This window comes from Scyliorhinus canicula, chromosome 22 (assembly GCF_902713615.1).
Source record: "Scyliorhinus canicula chromosome 22, sScyCan1.1, whole genome shotgun sequence".
Classification (NCBI taxonomy): domain Eukaryota; kingdom Metazoa; phylum Chordata; class Chondrichthyes; order Carcharhiniformes; family Scyliorhinidae; genus Scyliorhinus; species Scyliorhinus canicula.
The window spans coordinates 673,665-695,623 of record NC_052167.1 but is presented as its reverse complement, the minus strand read 5'-3'; the positions used below and the strand labels follow the sequence as shown (position 1 = coordinate 695,623).

The following is a 21,959-nucleotide window of genomic DNA, read 5'->3' as shown; positions in this document are numbered from 1 at the left end:
TAACAACAATTCTGCTTCTCAAAGGGAGTAATTGCTAAACCACCTTCAACCACTGCCCCAAAGGGGGTAGCTAACACAGCGTAAAGATCAGTGGCAAGCGCTCTCGAATGGTCGTTTCAAGTTGCAGAACTTGCCCAACAAAAGGAGCTAATCACGCAGATATGTACTTTCCATATCTTATCCACCTTGTCTCGGTGTGGCAGCTCCTTACACAAATATATTCAGCAGAAAATCTGACTCACCCGACATTTACTTAGTGATGACAGAGGTGAGTGAAGGAATGCAAACATGGGATAGAAACTGCTGCAGACTCTGCAACTCAGAGGGAAACTTCCAGAACACAGCAAACAAAAAATAACAGTGTTTCTTACATTCAAGTGAACTCCACGAGATTCACCTCCTGTCATCGCAGGGGACAATTATGAATGTTTGCTCTCTGCTTGAATTTGCGGATGCACAAGGTGCTTTCACTGCTGAAGATGATTTTCACTTGGTGTGTGTGTCTGGCTTTGTAGAGCACGAGGCTGCTCCCCCTCCTCCCAGCATGGAGCTTGTGTTCGCACATGGCTCAGAGCACCTTCCTCAGGAATAGGCGGGTGGTTGAAGAAAGGATGTCTGTGCCATTTGGGGTCTCCTGGCCTCAATAAAGAATGTTCCTGCTGTAAAAGCGAATTATCCCTCGCCAGTACCAGCCTCGGCCGGGAACCGCACGGACCCAGCCACCAATTGTGCTCATAGGCTCACAGGTTGAGCAGAGCCTAGTTCGTTGAAGACTGGGGCTTCCTCGTGATTCATTTGTTCCCTTGAATGATAAGTGCTTTGGTCCCTGCTGAGGTACGGTCCTGCTGTTGTGCACGACTTAGGGTTACCAACATTGTTTGGCTACATTCCTGGAGGTTACATCAGCACCTTAACTGCCCCACCCAGTCAAACAGTCTTTATATCCCCATCTCAAATGTTTTATATCTAATTAAAGTAAAGTAGTCAAAAAAGTGAAAACCCGTGATTTATCCAGAGTTTTTTGTAGTAATGTCCAGGAGTTTAATCTGATCGTGCTGACAACCCTAACTAGACTATTCACCTTTTAAAATGAATATTGTGTCTAAGCAATGACCTGCTGGAAATATGGAAGACCATTAATGTTATAGAAAAGGTTTATCCTAATTGTGGCTTAAAAAATGTTTAAGGGATGTGGGCATCGCTGGCTCGGCCAACATTTACTGATCATCCCTAATTGCCCTTGAGGTGTTGGTGAGCTGCCTTCGTGAACCGCTGCAGTCCTTGTGGTGTAGGTACAGCCACAGTGCTGTTAGTGATGGAGTTCCAGCATTTTGACCCAGTGGCAGTGAAGGAATGGCGATATATATCCAAGTCAGGTGGTGTTGTTCCCATGTGCCTGCTGTCCTGCCATTGTCCTTCTAGGTGGTAGAGGTTTAAGGTTTGGACGGTGCTGTCAAAGGAGGCTTGGCAGGTAGCTGCAGTGCATCTTGTACAATCATCATTGCCACTGATTCAGTGGTGGAGAGGGTGAAAGTTTAAGGTGGCGAATGGGGTGACAATCAAGCGGGCTGCTTGCTCCTGAATGGTGTCCAGCTTCTTGAGTATTGTTGGAGCTGCATTTATCCAGGCAAGTGGAGAGTATTCTATCACACTCCTGACTTGTGGCTTGTGGGTGGTGCACAGGTGTCGGGGAGTCAGGACGGGAGTTACTCACTACAGAATTCCCAGCCTCTTACCTGCTTTTGCAAACACAGTATTTATATGTCTCGTCCAGTTAAGTCAAACGTGGGGAGAAATTCATGGCTAACATCAGGAAGTTTACAATCAACACATACAGTGGATTTCCAAATGGTGAAGAGGAAAACTTTGGAACTGAATGTTGCATTGGAGGAGGGTGGTGGTTGGTGGTGAGGTACAATCGGAACTGGAACAAGGCATCTAGCCTCCCAAACCCCTTTCACCATTCAATGTGACCAAGTCTGACCAGTGTAACTCCATTTATTCGGCTCCATACCCCCTGGTCGACAGGAATCAACCAATTAACATCTGATCTGGCATCGACAGTTTGTTGAAGACCCTTTCTTTCGCAAGTGGCACTGTTTCCTCACTTCATTCCCGAAAATTCTGGATTTTTATTTTATTCTTTATCTCCACAACCAGTGGAAAAGCTTTCTTCTATCTACCCTATCAATTTTCCTTTAATACCTTAACGGATGAATTAAAACAGGCTAACTAGCCTGCCTCCTGATAATTATCAGGTAATTGTGCCGAAGTATGTCCTGTTATGTCAGAACCCATTCTCCATTTTCCACACCTTCATAATCTTCAAAGATTAGTCACTCTTTGAGGGATTTCTCCGGAGGCCCACGACATAACAGTAAGCTGCAAGGTCAGTTTGGCTAAAGGAGATCAACCTTTACAGAGTGCTCATTAGCTGACGGGTTTAACTCTATTTGCTTTTCAATAAATGAGCTGAAAAATCACTTTCTCAAACTGACCCTGCTTCACTTGGCAGTATCAGGGACTGGCTGAAGAATTTTCTGTGCATATAAATTGCACGGTGAACAAATCGGGTTCCTTCAGTCGTGGACATCACTTTATGGTTGTGATTGTGGTTGGGGCGTGTTTCAGTTCACTCGGAGGGTCCGAGTTGCTTTGGCAACCTGCGCAATTACATACATGTTGTAGTCTGGATGAGGACGGTCAAGGCTCCAATGTTCTTTCCATCACATGGCTGACCAGGAACCCCTCCCACTCTTATCCCCTGCCATTGATGGGTGTTGCAATGATTTGTAGGTCGATATCAACCTGTTTGGCCATGTTGTGAACACACCTTCCATGGCCATTGAGGCCTGGCCAGTGGTGTGGCGCAAGCAGGTGAACTGCTTCACTGGCCCAATTTCCCGTGCACCCTGCCATCTTACCCATTTCCCATGGACCCTGCCACCATACCCCACTTCCCGTGCACCCTGCCACCTTACCCCATTTCCCATGGACCCATACACCCTGCCACCTTACCCCTTTCCCATGCACCCTGCCAACTTACCCATTTCCCATACACCCTGCCACCATACCCCTTTCCCGTGCACCCTGCCACCTTACCCCATTTCCCATGGACCCTGCCACCTTACCCCATTTCCCATGGCCTGCCACCTTACCCCACTTCCCGTGCACCCTGCCATCTTACCCCATTTCCCGTGGACCCTGCCATCTTACCACATTTCCCATGGACCCTGCCACCTTACCCCATTTCCCGTGGACCCTGCCACCTTACCCCATTTCCCGTGGACCCTGCCACCTTACCCCATTTCCCATGGACCCATACACCCTGCCACCTTACCCCTTTCCCGTGCACCCTGCCACCTTACCCCATTTCCCGTGCACCCTGCCACCTTACCCCATTTCCCGTGGACCCTGCCACCTTACCCCATTTCCCATGGACCCTGCCACCTTACCCCATTTCCCATGCACCCTGCCACCTTACCCCATTTCCCGTGGACCCTGCCACCTTACCCCATTTCCCATGGACCCTGCCACCTTACCCCATTTCCCATGGACCCTGCCACCTTACCCCATTTCCCGTGGACCCTGCCACCTTACCCCATTTCCCGTGCACCCTGTCACCTTACCCCATTTCCCATGTACCCTGCCACCTTACCCCATTTCCCATGGCCTGCCACCTTACCCCATTTCCCGTGCACCCTGCCACGTTACCCCATTTCCCGTGGACCCAGCCACCTTACCCCATTTCCCGTGGACCCTGCCACCTTACCCCATTTCCCGTGCACCCTGTCACCTTACCCCATTTCCCGTGGACCCTGCCACCTTACCCCATTTCCCGTGGACCCTGCCACCTTACCCCATTTCCCATGGACCCTGCCATCTTACCCCATTTCCCGTGGACCCTGCCACCGTACCCCATTTCCCATGGACCCTGCCACCTTACCCCATTTCCCATGGACCCTGCCATCTTACCCCATTTCCCGTGCACCCTGCCACCTTACCCCATTTCCCATGGACCCTGTCACCTTACCCCATTTCCCATGGACCCTGCCACCTTACCCCATTTCCCGTGGACCCTGCCACCTTACCCCATTTCCCGTGGACCCTGCCACTTTACCCCATTTCCCGTGGACCTTGCCACCTTACTCCAATTCCCATGCACCCTGCCACCTTACCCCATTTCCCGTGCACCCTGCCACCTTACCCCATTTCCCATGGACCCTGCCACCTTACCCCATTTCCCATGGACCCTGCCACCTTACCCCATTTCCCATGGACCCTGCCACCTTACCCCATTTCCCATGGACCCTGCCACCTTACCCCATTTCCCATGGACCCTGCCACCTTACCCCATTTCCCATGGACCCTGCCACCTTACCCCATTTCCCATGGACCCTGCCACCTTACCCCATTTCTCATGGACCCTGCCACGTTACCCCATTTCCCATGGACCCTGCCACCTTACCCCATTTCCCATGGACCCTGCCACCTTACCCCATTTCCCATGGACCCTGCCACCTTACCCCATTTCCCATGGACCCTGCCACCTTACCCCATTTCCCATGGACCCTGCCATCTTACCCCATTTCCCGTGGACCCTGCCACCTTACCCCATTTCCCATGCATCCTGCCACCGTACCCCATTTCCTTTGGCCACAGTCCAGATCCAGTTTTGTTTTTGCATTTATCCCTCTTTTTGCTTTCTCCGTTCTCTCCCTGGCAGCAAGCGCCTTTGGGACTTTTAAACATTTAATTCTGGCTTCAACAGGAGTTTTGTTCAAGGTCCCAAGGTTAGAAGACAATAAATAAAACAGGACTCACTGCGCTGACCGAGTTATACTGCATCATGTTGGCGACAACTGAACTGATGATAAATGTTATAATAGCCCTCGGACTGCCCTTTCAATTCTGTGATATAAATAATTTAACCAGCACCTTTATCTGGCAGACAGATCTCTGTGTGCATACACAAAGCTCTATCGATCTTCCTTCTGACAGATCTGCTTGAACGGAGATGGGTTTCAAATAGCAAATATTTAACGGGTTTTATCTTGCACCCATACTTAAGGCACCAACTGCCAGAGGCACATTCTCCACCCAAACACAATTTGCAGAACTCCAACGTGTTCGGCGCACGGACGGAATCTGCAGAGCAACAGCAGCGCAGATCTGTAGTTCTGCTCTGTCCGCCGTCAGTCCCTCTGGTGAGTTCGCTTGTTGCCACTGTGCAACCTCGAATCTTGGGTCACATTTACCAATCTGAGCACCAAGTGAGGTGAATTATAGCATTTCAGTAATGTCTCTCGTTCCCAGCATAAGGTAGGGGAATCCCATCCACTCAGGTTTATGATTGCACCATCAAATTGTAGTTGCAATTCCCAGCGACAGTTGCAAGGAGGGGTAAAAGTGTACCCACCCGTTGCCTTTAAAAAACCTCTGGGGCTGCTTTTGGAAAGTCACCGGGTGACTGATAGCGAATCCGGTGGATTCTGGGAGGGTTGACAACGTTAGCCTGGGGTGGGTTTCGAGTCGGAGCTTCTGGCTCACTCAGCGGTAAGGGTATTAATCACTGTGGCACAAGACCACCTCATCACGGTGCAGCAATGCTGAATTGACTCAGAATGTGCTTTGAGTGCAGCTCGAATTTCATTAACATTGCAGAATTGGGCAGCACGGTGGCACAGTGGTTAGCATTAGAACATAGAACATAGAACGATACAGCGCAGTACAGGCCCTTCGGCCCACGATGTTGCACCGACATGGGAAGTCAAAAACTAAAGGCCATCTAACCTACACTATGTCATTATCATCCACATGCTTATCCAATAAACTTTTAAATGCCCTCAATGTTGGCGAGTTCACTACTGTTGCAGGTAGGGCATTCCACGGCCTCACCACTCTTTGCGTAAAAAACCCACCTCTGACCTCTGTCCTATATCTATTACCCCTCAATTTAAGGCTATGTCCCCTCGTGCTAGCCACCTCCATCCGCGGGAGAAGGCTCTCGCTGTCCACCCTATCTAACCCTCTGATCATTTTGTATGCCTCTATTAAGTCACCTCTTAACCTTCTTCTCTCTAACGAAAACAACCTCAAGTCCATCAGCCTTTCCTCATAAGATTTTCCCTCCATACCAGGCAACATCCTGGTAAATCTCCTCTGCACCCGTTCCAAAGCTTCCACGTCCTTCCTATAATGAGGCGACCAGAACTGTACGCAATACTCCAAATGCGGCCGTACTAGAGTTTTGTACAGCTGCAACATGACCTCATGGCTCCGGAACTAAATCCCTCTACCAATAAAGGCCAACACACCATAGGCCTTCTTCACAACCCTATCAACCTGGGTGGCAACTTTCAGGGATCTATGTACATGGACACCGAGATCCCTCTGCTCATCCACACTGCTAAGAATTTTACCATTAGCCAAATATTCCACATTCCTGTTCTTCTTTCTAAAGTGAATCACCTCACACTTCTCTACATTAAACTCCATTTGCCACCTCTCAGCCCAGCTCTGCAGCTTATCTATGTCCCTCTGTAACCTGCAACATCCTTCCGCACTGTCTACAACTCCACCGACTTTAGTGTCGTCTGCAAATTTACTCACCCAACCTTCTGTGCCCTCCTCTAGGTCATTTATAAAAATGACAAACAGCAACGGCCCCAGAACAGATCCTTGTGGTACGCCACTCGTAACTGAACTCCATTCTGAACATTTGCCATCAACCACCACCCTCTGTCTTCTTTCAACTAGCCAATTTCTGATCCACATCTCTAAATCACCCTCAATCCCCAGCCTCTGTATTTTCTGCAATAGCCGACCGTGGGGAACCTTATCAAACGCTTTACTGAAATCCATATACACCACATCAACTGCTCTACCCTCATCTACCTGTTCAGTCACCTTCTTAAAGAACTCGATGAGGTTTGTGAGGCATGACCTACCCTTCACAAAACCATGCTGATTATCCCTAATCATATTATTCCTATCTAGATGATTATAAATCGTATCTCTTATAATCCTCTTACCCACAACAGACGTGAGGCTCACCGGCCTATAGTTACCGGGGTTATCTCTACTCCCCTTCCTGAACAAAGGGACCACATTTGCTATCCTCCAGTCCTCTGGCACTATTCCTGTAGCCAATGATGACATAAAAATCAAAGCCAAAGGCTCAGCAATCTCTTCCCTGGCTTCCCAGAGAATCCTAGGATAAATCCCATCAGGCCCCGGGGACTTATCTATTTTCACCTTGTCCAGAATTGTCAACACTTCTTCCCTATGCACCTCAATGCCATCTATTCTAATAGCCTGGGTCTCAGCATTCTCCTCCACAACATTATCTTTTTCCTGAGTGAATACTGATGAAAAGTATTCATTTATTATCTCGCTTATCTCCTCAGCCTCCACACACAACTTCCCACCACTGTCCTTGACTGGCCCTACTCTTACCCTAGTCATTCTTTTATTCCTGACATACCTATAGAAAGCTTTTGGGCTTTCCTTGATCCTACCTGCCAAAGACTTCTCATGTCCCCTCCTTGCTCGTCTTAGCTCTCTCTTTAGATCCTTCCTCGCTTCCTTGTAACTATCAAGCGCCCCAACTGAAACTTCACGCCTCATCTTCAGATAGGCCTCCTTCTTCCTCTTAACAAGAGATTCCACTTCTTTGGTAAACCACGGTTCCCTCGCTCGACCCCTTCCTCCCTGCCTGACTGGTACGTACTTATCAAGAACATGCAATAGCTGTTCCTTGAACAAGCTCCACATATCCAGTGTGCACAACCCTTGCAGCCTACTTCTCCAACCTACACATCCTAAGTCATGTCTAATGGCATCATAATTGCCCTTCCCCCAGCTATAACTCTTGCCCTGCGGGGTATACTTATCCCTTTCCATCACTAACGTAAAGGTCACCGAATTGTGGTCACTGTTTCCAAAGTGCTCACCTACCTCCAGATCTAACACCTGGCCTGGTTCATTACCCAAAACCAAATCCAATGTGGCCTCGCCTCTTGTTGGCCTGTCAACATATTGTGTCAGGAAACCCTCCTGCACACATTGTACAAAGAACGACCCATCTAATGTACTCGAACTATATCTTTTCCAGTCAATATTTGGAAAGTTAAAGTCTCCCATAACAACTACCCTGTTACTTTCGCTCTTTTCCAGAATCATCTTCGCCATCCTTCCCTCTACATCCCTAGAACTATTAGGTGGCCTATAGAAAACTCCCAACAGGGTGACCTCTCCTTTCCTGTTTCTAACCTCAGCCCATACTACCTCGGAAGAAGAGTCCCCATCTAGCACCCTTTCCGCCACCGTAATACTGTCCTTGACATTGCTGCCTACAGCGCTGAGGACCCCGGTTCGAATCCCGGCCCTGGGTCACTGTGTGTGGAGTTTGCACATTCTCCCCGTGTTTGCGTGGGTTTCACCCCCACAACCCAAAAAAGATGTGCAGGATAGGTGGATTGGCCATGCTAAATTGCCCCTTAATTGGAAAAAATAATTGGGTACTCTAAATTTTAAAAAAAACATTGCAGAATTGCAGCTCAAGCGCTCCTCAGGAGCAATTAGGGATGGGCAATAAATGATACCCTGGACTACATTGCCCCACATCCCGTGAAAGGACAAAATAATAAGCTCAATGGCATTGAATTGGGTTGGGAGTTTCGCTGCTATTTTACTGCACCCGTCAACCCACTTATCTTCAATTTATTCATCGCTGTTGGGTCAAAGTCATGGAACTCCCTACCTATCAGCACTGTGGGAGTGCCTGCAACGAGGGATCGCAGCAGTTCAAGGAGGCAGATCACCCCCAACTTTTCAAGGGCAATTGGTGATGAGCAATAAATACTGGCCATGCCAGTGATGTTCCAAGAACGAATAATTTAAAAAAACGGGGTAGCTTTGGGTTTCACGAAAACAACAGATACACTGTATGGGTGAAGATGTTACATAACCAACCAACAAACAGCAATAAATGGTTAAATCCACTGTCAAAGCCTATCTGGATACAATCTAGGCCAACAAAGGTTTAGCCACTGCTTTTCTCTTCAGTTGATTTGATCTGCTTACTCCCTTTGGAATCACGATTCCAAATAATGAGGCCACCACATGGTTGTTACCATTTGTTACGGAGGAACAATAGCGTTTTGTAAAAAATAAAATCCTGTTTTTAAAAGTCAGCTGAAAACCTGGCCCCACTGATGGGACAAACACATCCCAAAGCATCAGCTTGGCTTTAGATAAATAACTATTTTGAAGAATAAATAGGGTCTCTGGTTTGGTGACTCACTATGTTCTTGTGTATTTATTTATAAACAAATGCTAGAAATCTGCGACGTAAAGCAGAAAACGTTGGGAACAAACAGCAGGTGCTAGAGCACATAAACGAGAATAAAAAGTGGATTAACGTGTAGCTGAAGGGTCTTTTCATGAAATATTGACTTTTTTTTTCTCTCTTAAGGTGCTCAATAACAGGCCTTACAACATCCTGTTTCATTGCTTGGGATTGCTGGTGAATCATGTTTTTTTTTCCATGAAAGCTCTGAAATAGTAACTTTGTCAATACCTTCAGCAGATGGCTCTGTGAGCGAGCTGCGCACAGATTAAATGCAAGGCAGCAGAGGAACATGGCAGAAACTCTCAAAGACTGCATTGAGAACAGGGGAAATATCAACATCAGTTGACACTGTGGCTTAAGTGTGGACCATTTATAAGATGAGTGCAGCAATGTTCGCCTCAATAGCACTTTCCAAACCTGTGACCTCTGCCAACACGACGGACAAGAGTAGCAGGCACACGGGAACACCACCACTTTCAAGTTCTCCGCCAAATTATGCACCATGCTGACTTGGAAATATATAAGCTGTTGCTTCACAGTCGCTGCGTCAACATCTTGGAACTTCCTCCCTAACACCACGTGAGACTGCAGCGGTTCAAGAAGGCAGCTCACCACCACCTTGTCAAAGGCCATGAGGGATGGGCAACAAGTGCTGGGCCAGCTGGTGACGCCCACGTGCCAGGAGCAAATGGAAAAAAAAAATATTTAAAATGGTGACAAGGCAGTCGACCAATCTGGGGTTGGGAGAAGAGAACACAACAAAATGCTTTATAAAATCAGTAGGAGCAGGTGCACACAACGCGACAATCACATGATCAAAATCCACACATAAAACCACAACAGGTAAATGGGCGAGATCAAACAAAAAAAAAACACACCAGATCTGAAAAAGAAAATGGACTCATTTCAGAGTTTAAAATGCTTAGCTTCCTCAAAGACCTTTGGAGAGGATCAATGACATTAAACAAAGGATCATTTGCAAGTTCAGTTCCCACAGAATATTGTGGTGACAGATTGGTAAATCTTTACATCGTCAGAGAGGCTTCTTGTGAAATTCTTTAATTATTTTAACGGAGGATTTTCAACAGGTTTGCTCACCCCTCCATTAAAAATCAAAGGGAAGAACTTAGCTGTGGTGAGTTAAGTGCTTTTACGTTGCAATGTCACACCGGGGGATCATTTTAATCTAACAGACGAGATGAGAGTTCCACTGGACGGGGGTTTTTCAACCCCGCTCAATATGTCTCACTGCTGACTTCAGTGGGAAGCTGTATCGGATGGAGTGGAACATGAAGAGCTTTTCAACGTGCGGGTTGGCCCCCAACATTGTTTCTGTGATTTCCAACATGGTGACAATGTAAACCCTTATACTGACACAATGACCCAGTGACCATAAGAAGATAAGAATTAAGGGCAGGAGCAGGTTGTTCGGCCTATCAAACCTGCTCTGCCTTTCAGTAAGATCATGGCCAATCTGACTGTGGCCTTAACTCCACTTCCCTGACTGTCATATTCCCTAATTCTTTGTCAATCCAAAATTTGTCTGACTCGAGTCTTATTCAGTGACCCAGCCTCCCCAATATCCTCACCCTAGGAATCAGACGAGTGAACCATCACACTCCCTCCAGGGCAGGTATGCCTTTTAAGGAAGGAGGCTAAAACTACACACAGTACTTTGCATGTGATCTCCACCAATGCCCTGTATTTACTCTTATATTCAAATTCCTTTATAACAGAAAACTAAGAAACCCTTTGCATTCCCAGTCCTTCATGTACCTGTAATATATATATTTTTTATTCGTTCATGGGAGGTGGGGGTCGCTGGCTGTGCCAGCATTTATTACCCATCCCTAATTTGCCTTAAGAAGGCAGTTAAGAGTCAGTCAACCACATTGCTGTGGGTCTGGAGTCACATGTAGGCCAGACCGGGTAAGGACGGCAGATTTCCTTCCTTAAAGGACATGAGTGAACCAGACGGGTTTTTACGCCAATCAGCAATGGTTTTATGGTCATCATTAGGGTAAGCAGGGTAGGGCAAGGGCAGCAGGGTAGCATGGTGGTTAGCATAAATGCTTCACAGCTCCAGGGTCCCAGGTTCGATTCCCGGCTGGGTCACTATCTGTGTGGAGTCTGCACGTTCTCCCCGTGTGTGCGTGGGTTTCCTCCGGGTGTTCCGGTTTCCTCCCACAGTCCAAAGATGTGCGGGTTAGGTGGATTGGCCATGCTAAATTGCCCGTAGTGTCCTAATAAAAGTAAGGTTAAGGGGGGGGTTGTTGGGTTACGGGTATAGGGTGGATACGTGGGTTTGAGTGGGGTGATCATGGCTCGGCACAACATTGAGGGCCGAAGGGCCTGTTCTGTGCTGTACTGTTCTATTAGACTTTTAATTCCAGATTTTTATTGAATTGGCGGGATTCGAATCCAGGTCTCCAGAGCATTTCCCTGGGTTTCCACTCCAGTGATAATACCACTTCGCCACCGCCTCCCCAATGAATAAGGACATCACGGTCCCTCCAATTTTAAACATTTCTCAGTCGTCTTTTAAATTCATTTTAACGGGATGTGGGCTTTGCTGGCCAGGCCAGCATTTCTTGCCCATCACCAATTGTCCTCGAGAAGGTGATGGTGAGCTCCTTCCTGAACCTCTGTACTACCTGTGGCGTAGGTACACCCACTGTGCTGTTAGGGAGGGAGCTCCAGGATTTTCACAGTCTCAACATCAAATAAAATTCCAGCTTTTAAAAACATTCTGACCAAAATGGATAATTCCACATTTGCAACCTAGACTAAAACTACAAAGCAACTTACTTGACTGCATCAAATTTATTTTAAAAATGCATCAAGTCATCCTTTGCTCAAATAAGCATTGGAATAATTATGGTGATTAATTGCAAAGTAATGCATATATTAAACCCGATAGCTAAGAGTAGCTTCAAAAGCAAAAGAGAATTCAAAGGATCAGTCGGCAATCAGCATTTTCTCTAGCACGGTGAAATTATTAAAGGAAAAACTGCAGTAAATCAATATGCAGATGCATTACTTTCTGTGCTTGTTAATTTTTTTATGTCGGTATTAAACACAAGGGAAAACAAAGATTTAGTATTTTCACTCCTCCTAATCTCTGGCGAGCATAGGCACTGAAATCTAGCCACCGCTCAGAAAAACCTTCGACTTACACTGTGTGGGAGGAGAGGTGGGTGAAAACAGCTCTGCATTATCTGTGTGATTCACTGCACATGTGAGCTCCACACTTTCAGTGGCTGAATATACGTGGGGTGGAGAGAGGTGGTGTGGGGAAAAAAAGAGACACAAACGTAAAATATGTATATATAAATACACACACACACACACACACTAAAAGCAGCAAACACAACAGCAAGTAAGCGTTGAATTTTAAGCAAATAAAACACAGCACTGAAATACCATATATAATAATAATTGCCACCTTGTTATGTGCAAGGCTCGGGCTCATACACTTAAAGGTGGTACATCGTGCACATTTAACAATGGCTAGGATGAGTCGAGTGTTTGAGGGGGTAAAGGATAGGTGTGAGCGATGTTGTGGGGGGGGGGGGGGCAACGAATCACATGCGTATGTTCTGGGCATGTCCTAAGCTAGCGACCCTTCTTCAGCACTATATTGCCGATTTTGATCTTGACAGAATTGGAGCCTGGTCCTGAGAAGCCATTTTCGGGGTGTCGGACCTGCCAGAGCTGCAGACGAGAGTGGGGGCAGATGTCTTGGCCTTTGCCCTGCTGATTTCCCGCAGGCGGGTTCTGTTCGAGTGGAGATCAGCCTCTCCACACAGCGACTTGTGGCTGGGGCATCTCATGGAGTTTTTGTACCTTCAGAAAATGTATTATACATTGAGGGGTTCGATAGGGAGGTTTTACATAAGATGGCAGCCATTTGTCATGTATTTCAGGGAACTGGTCACCATCAAAAGTTAGGGGGGTTTGTTCATTTGTTATGTTTTGATATATTCAAAAATGTTCAATAAAAATATATATATTTTTAAATGTAATACCATATATGACTTCACACAAGAGGATTTGTGTTGAGGGAGCCCTCTCTATGTCACTGTTAATTTCTCCCAGGAATTCTGAATTAGCTTCGGATAGTATCACCCACATAATTTGGTGGCATTCCTGAGACCTTGGTGTGAGTCGCTCGCTCCCAATGTGCAAATCTCTCCTGTGCCAGCACCCCACTCCCAAGCCAAGAGTTTTACAGTCACTGACCAACCTGTATCGTCCTGGAATCTCCACGGCAACAACCCCAAGCAGTATCAAAGCTTCAGGACTTTATTTTTTTTAAAGTGCAATTTTCAGACAGGTGATCGAAAGTTGCAATTAATCCCTAGCTGTCAGGTTCCTCAAAACTCTGTAATTCACAGCCTTTCCAACTCAGAGGCGAGAAGGGTGGCACAGTGGTGTAGTGGCTAGCACTACTGCCTACAGCGGAGGACCTGGGTTCAATCCCGGCCCTGGGTCGCTGTCTCCGTGGAGATTGCACATTCGCCCTGTGTCCGAGTGGGGTTCACCCATCTGGGGCAGCACAGTGGTTAGCACAGTTGCTTCACAGCTCCAGGGTCCCAGGTTCGATTCTCAGCTTGGGTCACTGTCTGTGTGGAGTCTGCAGGTTCTCCCAGTGTCTGCGTGGGTTTCCTCCGGGCGCACTGGTTTCCTCCCACTGTCCAAAGATGTGCAGGTTAGGTGGATTGGCCATGCTAAATTGCCCTTAGTGTCCAAAAAGGTTACTGGGTTACAGGAATAGGGTGGAAGTGTGGGCTTAAGTGGGGTGCTCTTTCTGAGGGCAGACTCAATGGGCCGAATGGTCTGCTTCTGTACTGTAAATTCTATGATTCTATGTGCAGAGTAGGTGGATTTACCACGCCAAATTGCCCCTTAATTGGAAATATAAATTGGGTACTCTAAAGTTATGAAAAATAGCACTTACTGTCAAACTATACAAGACTCCAAAACTCTTCAGGAGACTTACCAAACTACACAAATCGTACAACAGTTGATGGCTCGCCCGCTGTCAAAGGCAGACCTTGTGTCATTGTTCTTTTCCCTTGATTAGCTACCGGCAGTATAGCGGAGTATCGCTTGGTGAGGCGACGACTGTTTTCTGCCCTGAGCTTTGGCGGAAATGATCGAGGTAAACAATCTAGGCTTTCTTCCAGACCAACCTGAAGGACATTCTGCAGATCAGGAGCACTCGCAACATGCAGACAATCTGCTTCACAAGCTGTCAATCACACTGCCAGGTGGAACCTGAATTGTGCTGGAATGTGGACCTACTACAGATTTTCCTATAAACTGGGGATTGGGTTGGATTGCACAGAAGGATTGAGCATGGCTATTTAATGCAAAGCCTCTGTGCATGCCAGAGGCGAGAATTTCAGTCAAGAGGTGACAGCAGGAACCAGCTATAATATTTCATCAATGACCGATAACGGTAAACATTATTGTTGGATAGTGAGGGTTGAATAATATGAGGAGACACTACCCTCAAGGATAGCATTAACAATAAGATTACAAATAGCTTCTTATATAAAGTATGACTCATACTTTCCCCTTGTTACAATTTTTCTTGATATTTATTACTATACGCACCTGATCATAGCCTATCGAATAAATGATTCAAACCATATGACACGAGGGATATAGACAGGGGAAGGTCTGGATTCACTGGCAAAACTGAATGGGCATTTGAAAAATGAAAAGTGAAAATTGCTTATTGTCACAAGTAGGCTTCAATGAAGTTACTGTGAAAAGCCCCTAGTCGCCACATTCCAGCGCCTGTTCGGGGAGGCTGTTACGGGAATTGAACTGTGCTGCTGGCCTGCCTTGGTCTGCTTTAAAAGCCAGCGATTTAGCCCAGTGTGCTAACTGGGATATCTGAGCTTTTCTCATTCAATTATTTTATCTGTTTCCCTGTGGGAAAGATTGCCGTAGAATCTCAGAGTGAAGAAATATGGCCATTTGGCCCATCATAGCCAAGCCAGCTTTTTGACATCCCAATTAATTCCAGCTCCCCTTGCTCTTTCCGTGTAGGGTCTTGACCATCTCTCCCCTTCCAAAGGCGGTGCCACCAGCAGGCAGTCATATGGGCCCTGTTCCGATCCTGCTCGCCAGGAAAAGTGGCAGCAACACAGCAGCTTACATTTAAATAGCATCTTTAGCATGGCAGGATGTCACATGGCTCTGCCCAGGAATGTACATTCACATCAAGTCGCAAAAAGGCGAGGCAGGTGACCAGAGTGTCTTAAAGAATGTCAGAGAGGTTCAGGGGCAGATAATCTCTCAGTTACCCCTGTGTAAAACTCAACAGCAGCTGTTTAAGGTGAGATAGTATTAAGGGGACTGGAGGCCGCTTATTGGGGACTGGAGGCCGCTTATTGGGGGCCGGTTTTGCTCAGTTGGCTGGACAGCTAGTTTGTGAGGCAGCACAAGGCTAACAGCGCGGGTTCAATTCCCATACCGGCTGAGGTTATTCAGGAATCTGAATTGCCTTCTCAACCTTGCCTGAGGTGTGGTGACCCTCAGGTTAAATCACCACCAGTCAGCTCTCTCCCCCCCCCCCCCCCCTCAAAGAGGAAAGCAGCCTATGGTCACCTGGGACTATGGCGACTTTACTTTATGATAGTGTTAAGACATGCTTCTTTTGTTAATCTAGCTGAAACGCTACACAGTAGTTAACGAAGGTGAAAGTGCAGTGATGTGTGTAATAGAAAAGAGATAGTCTGTTATTACCCCAGGTGTAATGAGAAAAAACACAGCTGGTTAACACAGAGCAGATTGAAATAGAGTAATTGAAATGTAGCAAACAGTGAGGAAATATCAATTTTTCATGTTGATAAAATCTTGAACTGAAGCACAAACTGGGAATGTTTCTTGTATTTTGTGAACAGTCGGCTTTCAATTTGAACTTGTTTTGACAAAATAGGAATATAATAGGAGGAGTCGGTCATCCCATCCTTCGAGCCTGCTCCCACCATTCAAAAAGATCATGGCTGATCAGATTGCGGTTTTCACTCTACTTTCCTGCCAGCCAGCCCCCCCCCCCCCCCCCCCCCCCCCAATAACCCTAGAATCATTCATACATCAAAATGTAAAGTGATTTGCAAATGCGACGCGAGGGAAAGCCTACGAATAGAAACAATGTGCAGGGCTACAGGGAGGAGGCAGGGAAATAGCACTAAGTCATCATGCTCATTTGGAGAGCCGAGGCAGACACAATGGGCCGAATGGCCTCCTTTTGCACTGTGACAATTCTGAGAGTAAAATATGGGGTTCATGATACTGAAAGAGGGGATCAGGTGTATCATAAAGAGCAGTATCACCACTTTCAAAAAGAAGATATCTTGAGTGAATAGATTTGTGCGCAACATTATTACTACAGGAGCGTAGGCCCAAAAGAGGACATGTGCGCTAAATGGTTGGTAAATTATGCCTCATTAGCAGAGAGCAGAAGTATAAATCAATGAGGGTGAATTGTTGATAAAAAGGGCATTGGTCGATTTTGACCCAACATACTACATGCAGTTCTGATCACTTAATCAAACACAGGCTACTGCTGCCTTTGGAAGAGTGCAGAGTCAAGCTTTAAAATGACCCCTGGTATCAGCAATTTAAGTTATGAAGAAGGCGAAAGATGTTAGGTCTGTTTTCATTGCAAGAGAGACTGCGAATTGTGCTGTGAATTCGATGTAATTTGATGTAATCCATCGAGCACTCGAGAAAATGATGCTTCCTATTTTATCACCGAGTGACCTTTGAGACAAACCATTTACTTGGCACATCAAAGTTGAATTGCTGAACTTGCGAAGCCTTCTGCTGCGATATCTTTACGTTGTTGCAGTAAATACAGACTTCCCACTTATAAGTAACGAAACCTCGGGGTTACGAGAGGGGGGAGGGAAGAGGGAAGTGATCCATTGCAATGCACTGAAGGGAATGTCTGTTACTTTATTTTTATTTCTGCCCCTATTAATGGCATGTCCCTCTGTACAGCATATGATGTCACTGCACAGACCAGGCTGAGGAAGGAGCTGACTCACTGGATCCTGCCATTGCGGTTCTGTAAAACAACCACTAGAAAGTGCACAAGAGCAGGTTGGCTGAGCTATCGCAATGCACAAACCTGAAAGTACATGCTCCTTAGCAACACTGAAGATAATCGGTAGCTATTAGCCTTGCATGTGGGGAAGATTACACACATTTATCGCCTTGAAGGCTTATTAAAGTAAAAGCAACCAAACTAACTGTTATTGTGCATTCTTATCTAAAACAAACTACACACCTTTGTAAGTTTGACCACTGACCACACACACTTACAAAGCTTTAAATTTGCAAAATAAATTGCAAAGTCCAAGTGAAAAATCTTAAAAGTCAACTGGTTAAAACCTTCGATTATGATCCTATTTTCCAAAATTTGCATGCAAGAACCCACACCCACGGTGGAGTGCCACTTCACTCGACAACACACAACACACAGGAGGGCAGCAAACGGGGGCGATTGCTGCTGACTTACTCGATGTCACCTCAGGGGGATGATCAGTGTGAATTGACTCAGCTGAGGGCAAGGCAGCGGACTGACTCTTCGTAACACCGTCACTGCCAACATCGGGAGCAGGTGCTGGCATTCATTGCACAGCACCATTGCGGAGAATAAACAACCGTTACAAACAGGAGACAGAAGACACAGAAATAAAGTGGTACAAAACATAAAACCCATTTCTTTCCAGGAGCATGTAAACATAGGTGGAGGGAGGAGGGAGATCAATAGATGAACCCCTCAGCTAAAGCAGTTATTTTAATATTGTTACCCAATAAAGCCGATCAATAACACAGATGCATAGGCAGACACGTACACACACGCATATAGGTGCACACACACGCACAGATGCACAGGAAGAATTACTTAGACAAGTGGATAATTCCTTCATTGATTGCTAACTACATGCACACAGAGGAGCACGACATTAGTACATGTGAGCTCTCACTAGGCTGTACAAATACTTCAACGGGTAACAGTACTGTGCCAGCAATAATCAGTCCTGATTCAAAATGAACTGGAGTCTAGGCCGTTGAAATTCAGACACAGCAGTGGCAACAGCTGATAACTCGCTTTGCTTTATTATGCTGTGCAGGATGCTCGGTTTATAGGTTTCAAATTTATGGAAGCGTACAGAACAGAAAAATGACAACATGTACAGGATTTAAAGAAAATACACGTACATACACACACACACACGCCCTGCTCCAGCCTGTTCTTATGTTCTTTCCGTTTCCCTCATTTGACATGAAGTCGCCACAATGCTGATTTGATCACTCTTCTCCATCTCCTTCTGTCAGTAACCTATTGTCCTTCCAATCCCACTGCTTTTAAGTCTCTCGTCACCACATTTTTCCATCTGGTCTTCGGCCTTCCTCTTTCCTCTTCTTCCTGGCAGTCCCAACTCCACCATTCGCCTCAACACAGTTCCTCTCTCTCCTTAGTGGATGACCACAGCATCTCTGCTCGAGAACCTTTTTCAATGCTCCCACAATCTTCACTGACCCCCTGGGGTGCTTTTTTCCTCAATCCACACAGCCACCTCAGCAGCTGCTTCTCATTAGTATCTATTCGCTGTTTCTCTCCTCTTGATGTTGTCCAGGTTTCTGCACGGTACAACAAGGTCGGTCTAATAGCTTGTCTTATAGGTTCTTGTTTTCAGTTGTAGTGATCCTTTTCTACTATAAAACACTCCACTGAACTTCTTCCATGTACTCCAACCAGAACTAATCCATCGCTTAATTCCCATACTTGCATCTTCTGCTACCCCTTAACCGGGCACTTGAATCTAACTGGTACAGGCCAACATGCAACAGTGCCAATCTCCAGCCCTGATAAACAGGGAGGGTTAGCTGGAAGGGGGGCATCTGGCGGTTAAACCACCTGTCTAATCCAAATGATTTTTAAAAAATAAATTATTTCATGGGATGGACTGTCGCTGGCTCAGCCAGCAATTGTTGCCCACCCCTAATTGCCCCTTGAGAAGGTGGTGATGAGCCGCCTTCTTGAATTGCTTCAGTCCACGTGGTGTAGGTACACCCACAGTGCTGTTAGGAGAGGGAGCAGGATTGCGAGCCAGCGACAGTGAAGGAACGGCGATGTAGTCCCAAGCCAGGATGGCAAGTGGCTTGGAGGGGATCGTCCAGGTGATGGTGTTCCCATGCTCCTGCTGCCCTTGCCCTGCAAGGTAGTAGATGTCGTGGGTCTGGAAGATGCTCGTCACTGAAGCCTTGAAAAGGTTGATACTAATGGTCTGTGCCTGGTCATCAGTCACTAATGTTCACAATTTCACCAAATGTACTGCCCTTGTTCTAATGTTCGTGCACTCTGCCACCTTTTCTGCCAAGCTCGTTACAACAAGAAATTCATGTGTTCATGGTCACCAGTAATCTACTGGATGGCAGGGGTCCCATTATTGGGAATCTGTGAAATTGCTACAAACTGTTTGCTTATCAAGGCTTCACGTTTTGGCTACCATAATGCAACACACCACAGAATTTAACAACGAATCATTTCCATCTGCTGAAGATTGCATCTTAGAACCCTGTATCAGACAGGTCCAAGCTTTTGTAAGGGCCACGAAGAATCCAGCACGCGTTTGTACAGTCAAACAGGAAGTAACTTTTATTTACAACAATATGTATACTGCACTACTACTAATAATAATCATTTTTATTATCGTTCCAAGTTGGCTTACATTAACACTGCAATGAGGTTACTGTGAAAATCCCCAAGTCGCCACATTCCGGCGCCTGTTCAGGTACATAGTGGGAGAATTCAGAATGTCCATTTCATTTAACAGCACGTCTTTTGGGACTTGTAGGAGGAAACCGGAGCACCCGGAGGAAACCCTCGCAGACAGGTGGAGAACGTGTAGACTCTGTACAGACAGTGACCCAAACTGGGAATCGAACCTGGGTCCCTGGAGCTGCGAAGCAACAGTGCTAAGCACTGTGCAACCTTGCCGAAGCAAATGGTGGTCTCTCTAGCCAATACCATACTGGGCCAGCTCCATTTATACAGCTGAAAGTTTAAGTTTTCTAACTTTTAAAATGAATTTAGATGACCTAATTCTATTTTTTTTTCCAATTAAGGGGCAATTTAGCATGACCAATCGACCTACCCTACGCAACGTTTTGGGTTGGTGGGGGTGGCACGGGGCAAATATTCAAACTCCACACGGACAGTGACCTGGGTCCCGGATCGAACCCGGGTCCTTGGTGCAGTGAGGCAGCAATGCTAACCACTGCGCCACCGTGCCACACCTGCAGCTGAAAGTTTAATGATTGCCCTGCGCCCCTCACTGCGGGAGCTCAGATTCCCCAAGAGATATGGGGTAACCAACTGGCTCCAGCCAATACGATCCGGGCAGGTTGTGACACGCGCTCAACGACTTCCAAGTCTACTTGCAACATGACAATGAGCAAACGATTTAAAATTCAGGAAAATTATATCATTGCTGACTATTCCGCATCAGATAGTTATCCAAGTACAGGGTTTATACGGTGACACAAGGGGTGTGCTAGCATAGTGGCAATTGTAGTGGACTAGTAATCTAGAGGCCTGGACTGTTGCTCTGGAGACAGAAGTTCAAATCCCACCACAGCGGAATTGAAATTTAGTTAATAAACCAAGAATTTAAAAAAAAAATCTAGTCTCATTAATATTCCTCACGATTCGACCAGGTTGTTGTAAAAACCCAGCTGGTTCACTAATGCCCATTCGGGAAGGAAATCTGCCGTCCTTACCTGGTCTGGCCTACATGTGAATCTAAACCCATAGCGGTGTGGTTGACTCTTTTCTTTTATTTTATAAATTTAGAGTACCCAATTCATTTTCTTTTTCAATTAAGGGGCAATTTAGCGTGGCCAATCCACCTACCCTGCACATCTTTTGGGCTGTGGGGACGAAACCCACGCAGACATGGGGAGAATGTGCAAACTCCACACGGACAGTGACCCAGAGCCGGGAGCGAACCTGGGACCTCGGCGCTGTGAGGCAGCAGGGCTAACCCACTGCGCCACCGTGCTGCCCAATGTGGTTGACTCTTAACTGCCTCTGTGAAATGGCCTCGCAGTTGTATCAAATGGCAGCAGTAAATCACTGTGGGCGGGCGTATCTACATACAACTAATGGGTTGCAGCGGTTCAAGAGGCAGCTCACTTAGCATCTTCTCAAGGGCAATTAGGGATGGCCATCAAATGCTGCCCTTGCCAGCGACACCCACACCCCAAAAACGAACATAAATAAATAAAGTCCAAGAATGAATATTGAGTTATGTACTCATTGGGTTTAGTGAGTTGGGAATCACAGGCCAAATAGCTCCTCTGCTGGCTCTTTGCAAAACCTATCCAATTAGGCCCACTTGCTCACTGCTCTGGTTTCTAACAGCAATAATTCCTGCTGCGGGTTGAATTCAATGTCACCTATCAACTCAAAGGGTATTGAGGATGTAATAAAATAACTAATTGTCAACACTGAAGGTGATGTCATATTTCATAGAGAAGGGGCAATGTGACATACAACCACAAATGACAT

At 46.4% G+C, this 21,959-nt stretch overlaps 1 protein-coding gene across 8 annotated transcripts in view; it reads right to left on the bottom strand.

Annotated features, from left to right (window-relative positions):
- The window catches only part of camk2g2 (calcium/calmodulin-dependent protein kinase (CaM kinase) II gamma 2), a 394,966-nt gene that overhangs the window by 15,340 nt on the left and 357,667 nt on the right, over nt 1-21,959 (bottom strand). For 4 of the 8 annotated variants that reach the window (XM_038782783.1, XM_038782784.1, XM_038782785.1 and 1 more), the window contains one exon: nt 12,532-12,615. The exons of the other annotated variants lie outside the window; for them this stretch is intronic. In XM_038782783.1, coding sequence (XP_038638711.1) covers nt 12,532-12,615 — 84 coding nt within the window. The remainder of the gene's footprint in view (nt 1-12,531; nt 12,616-21,959) is intronic. 8 annotated transcript variants of the gene reach the window in all.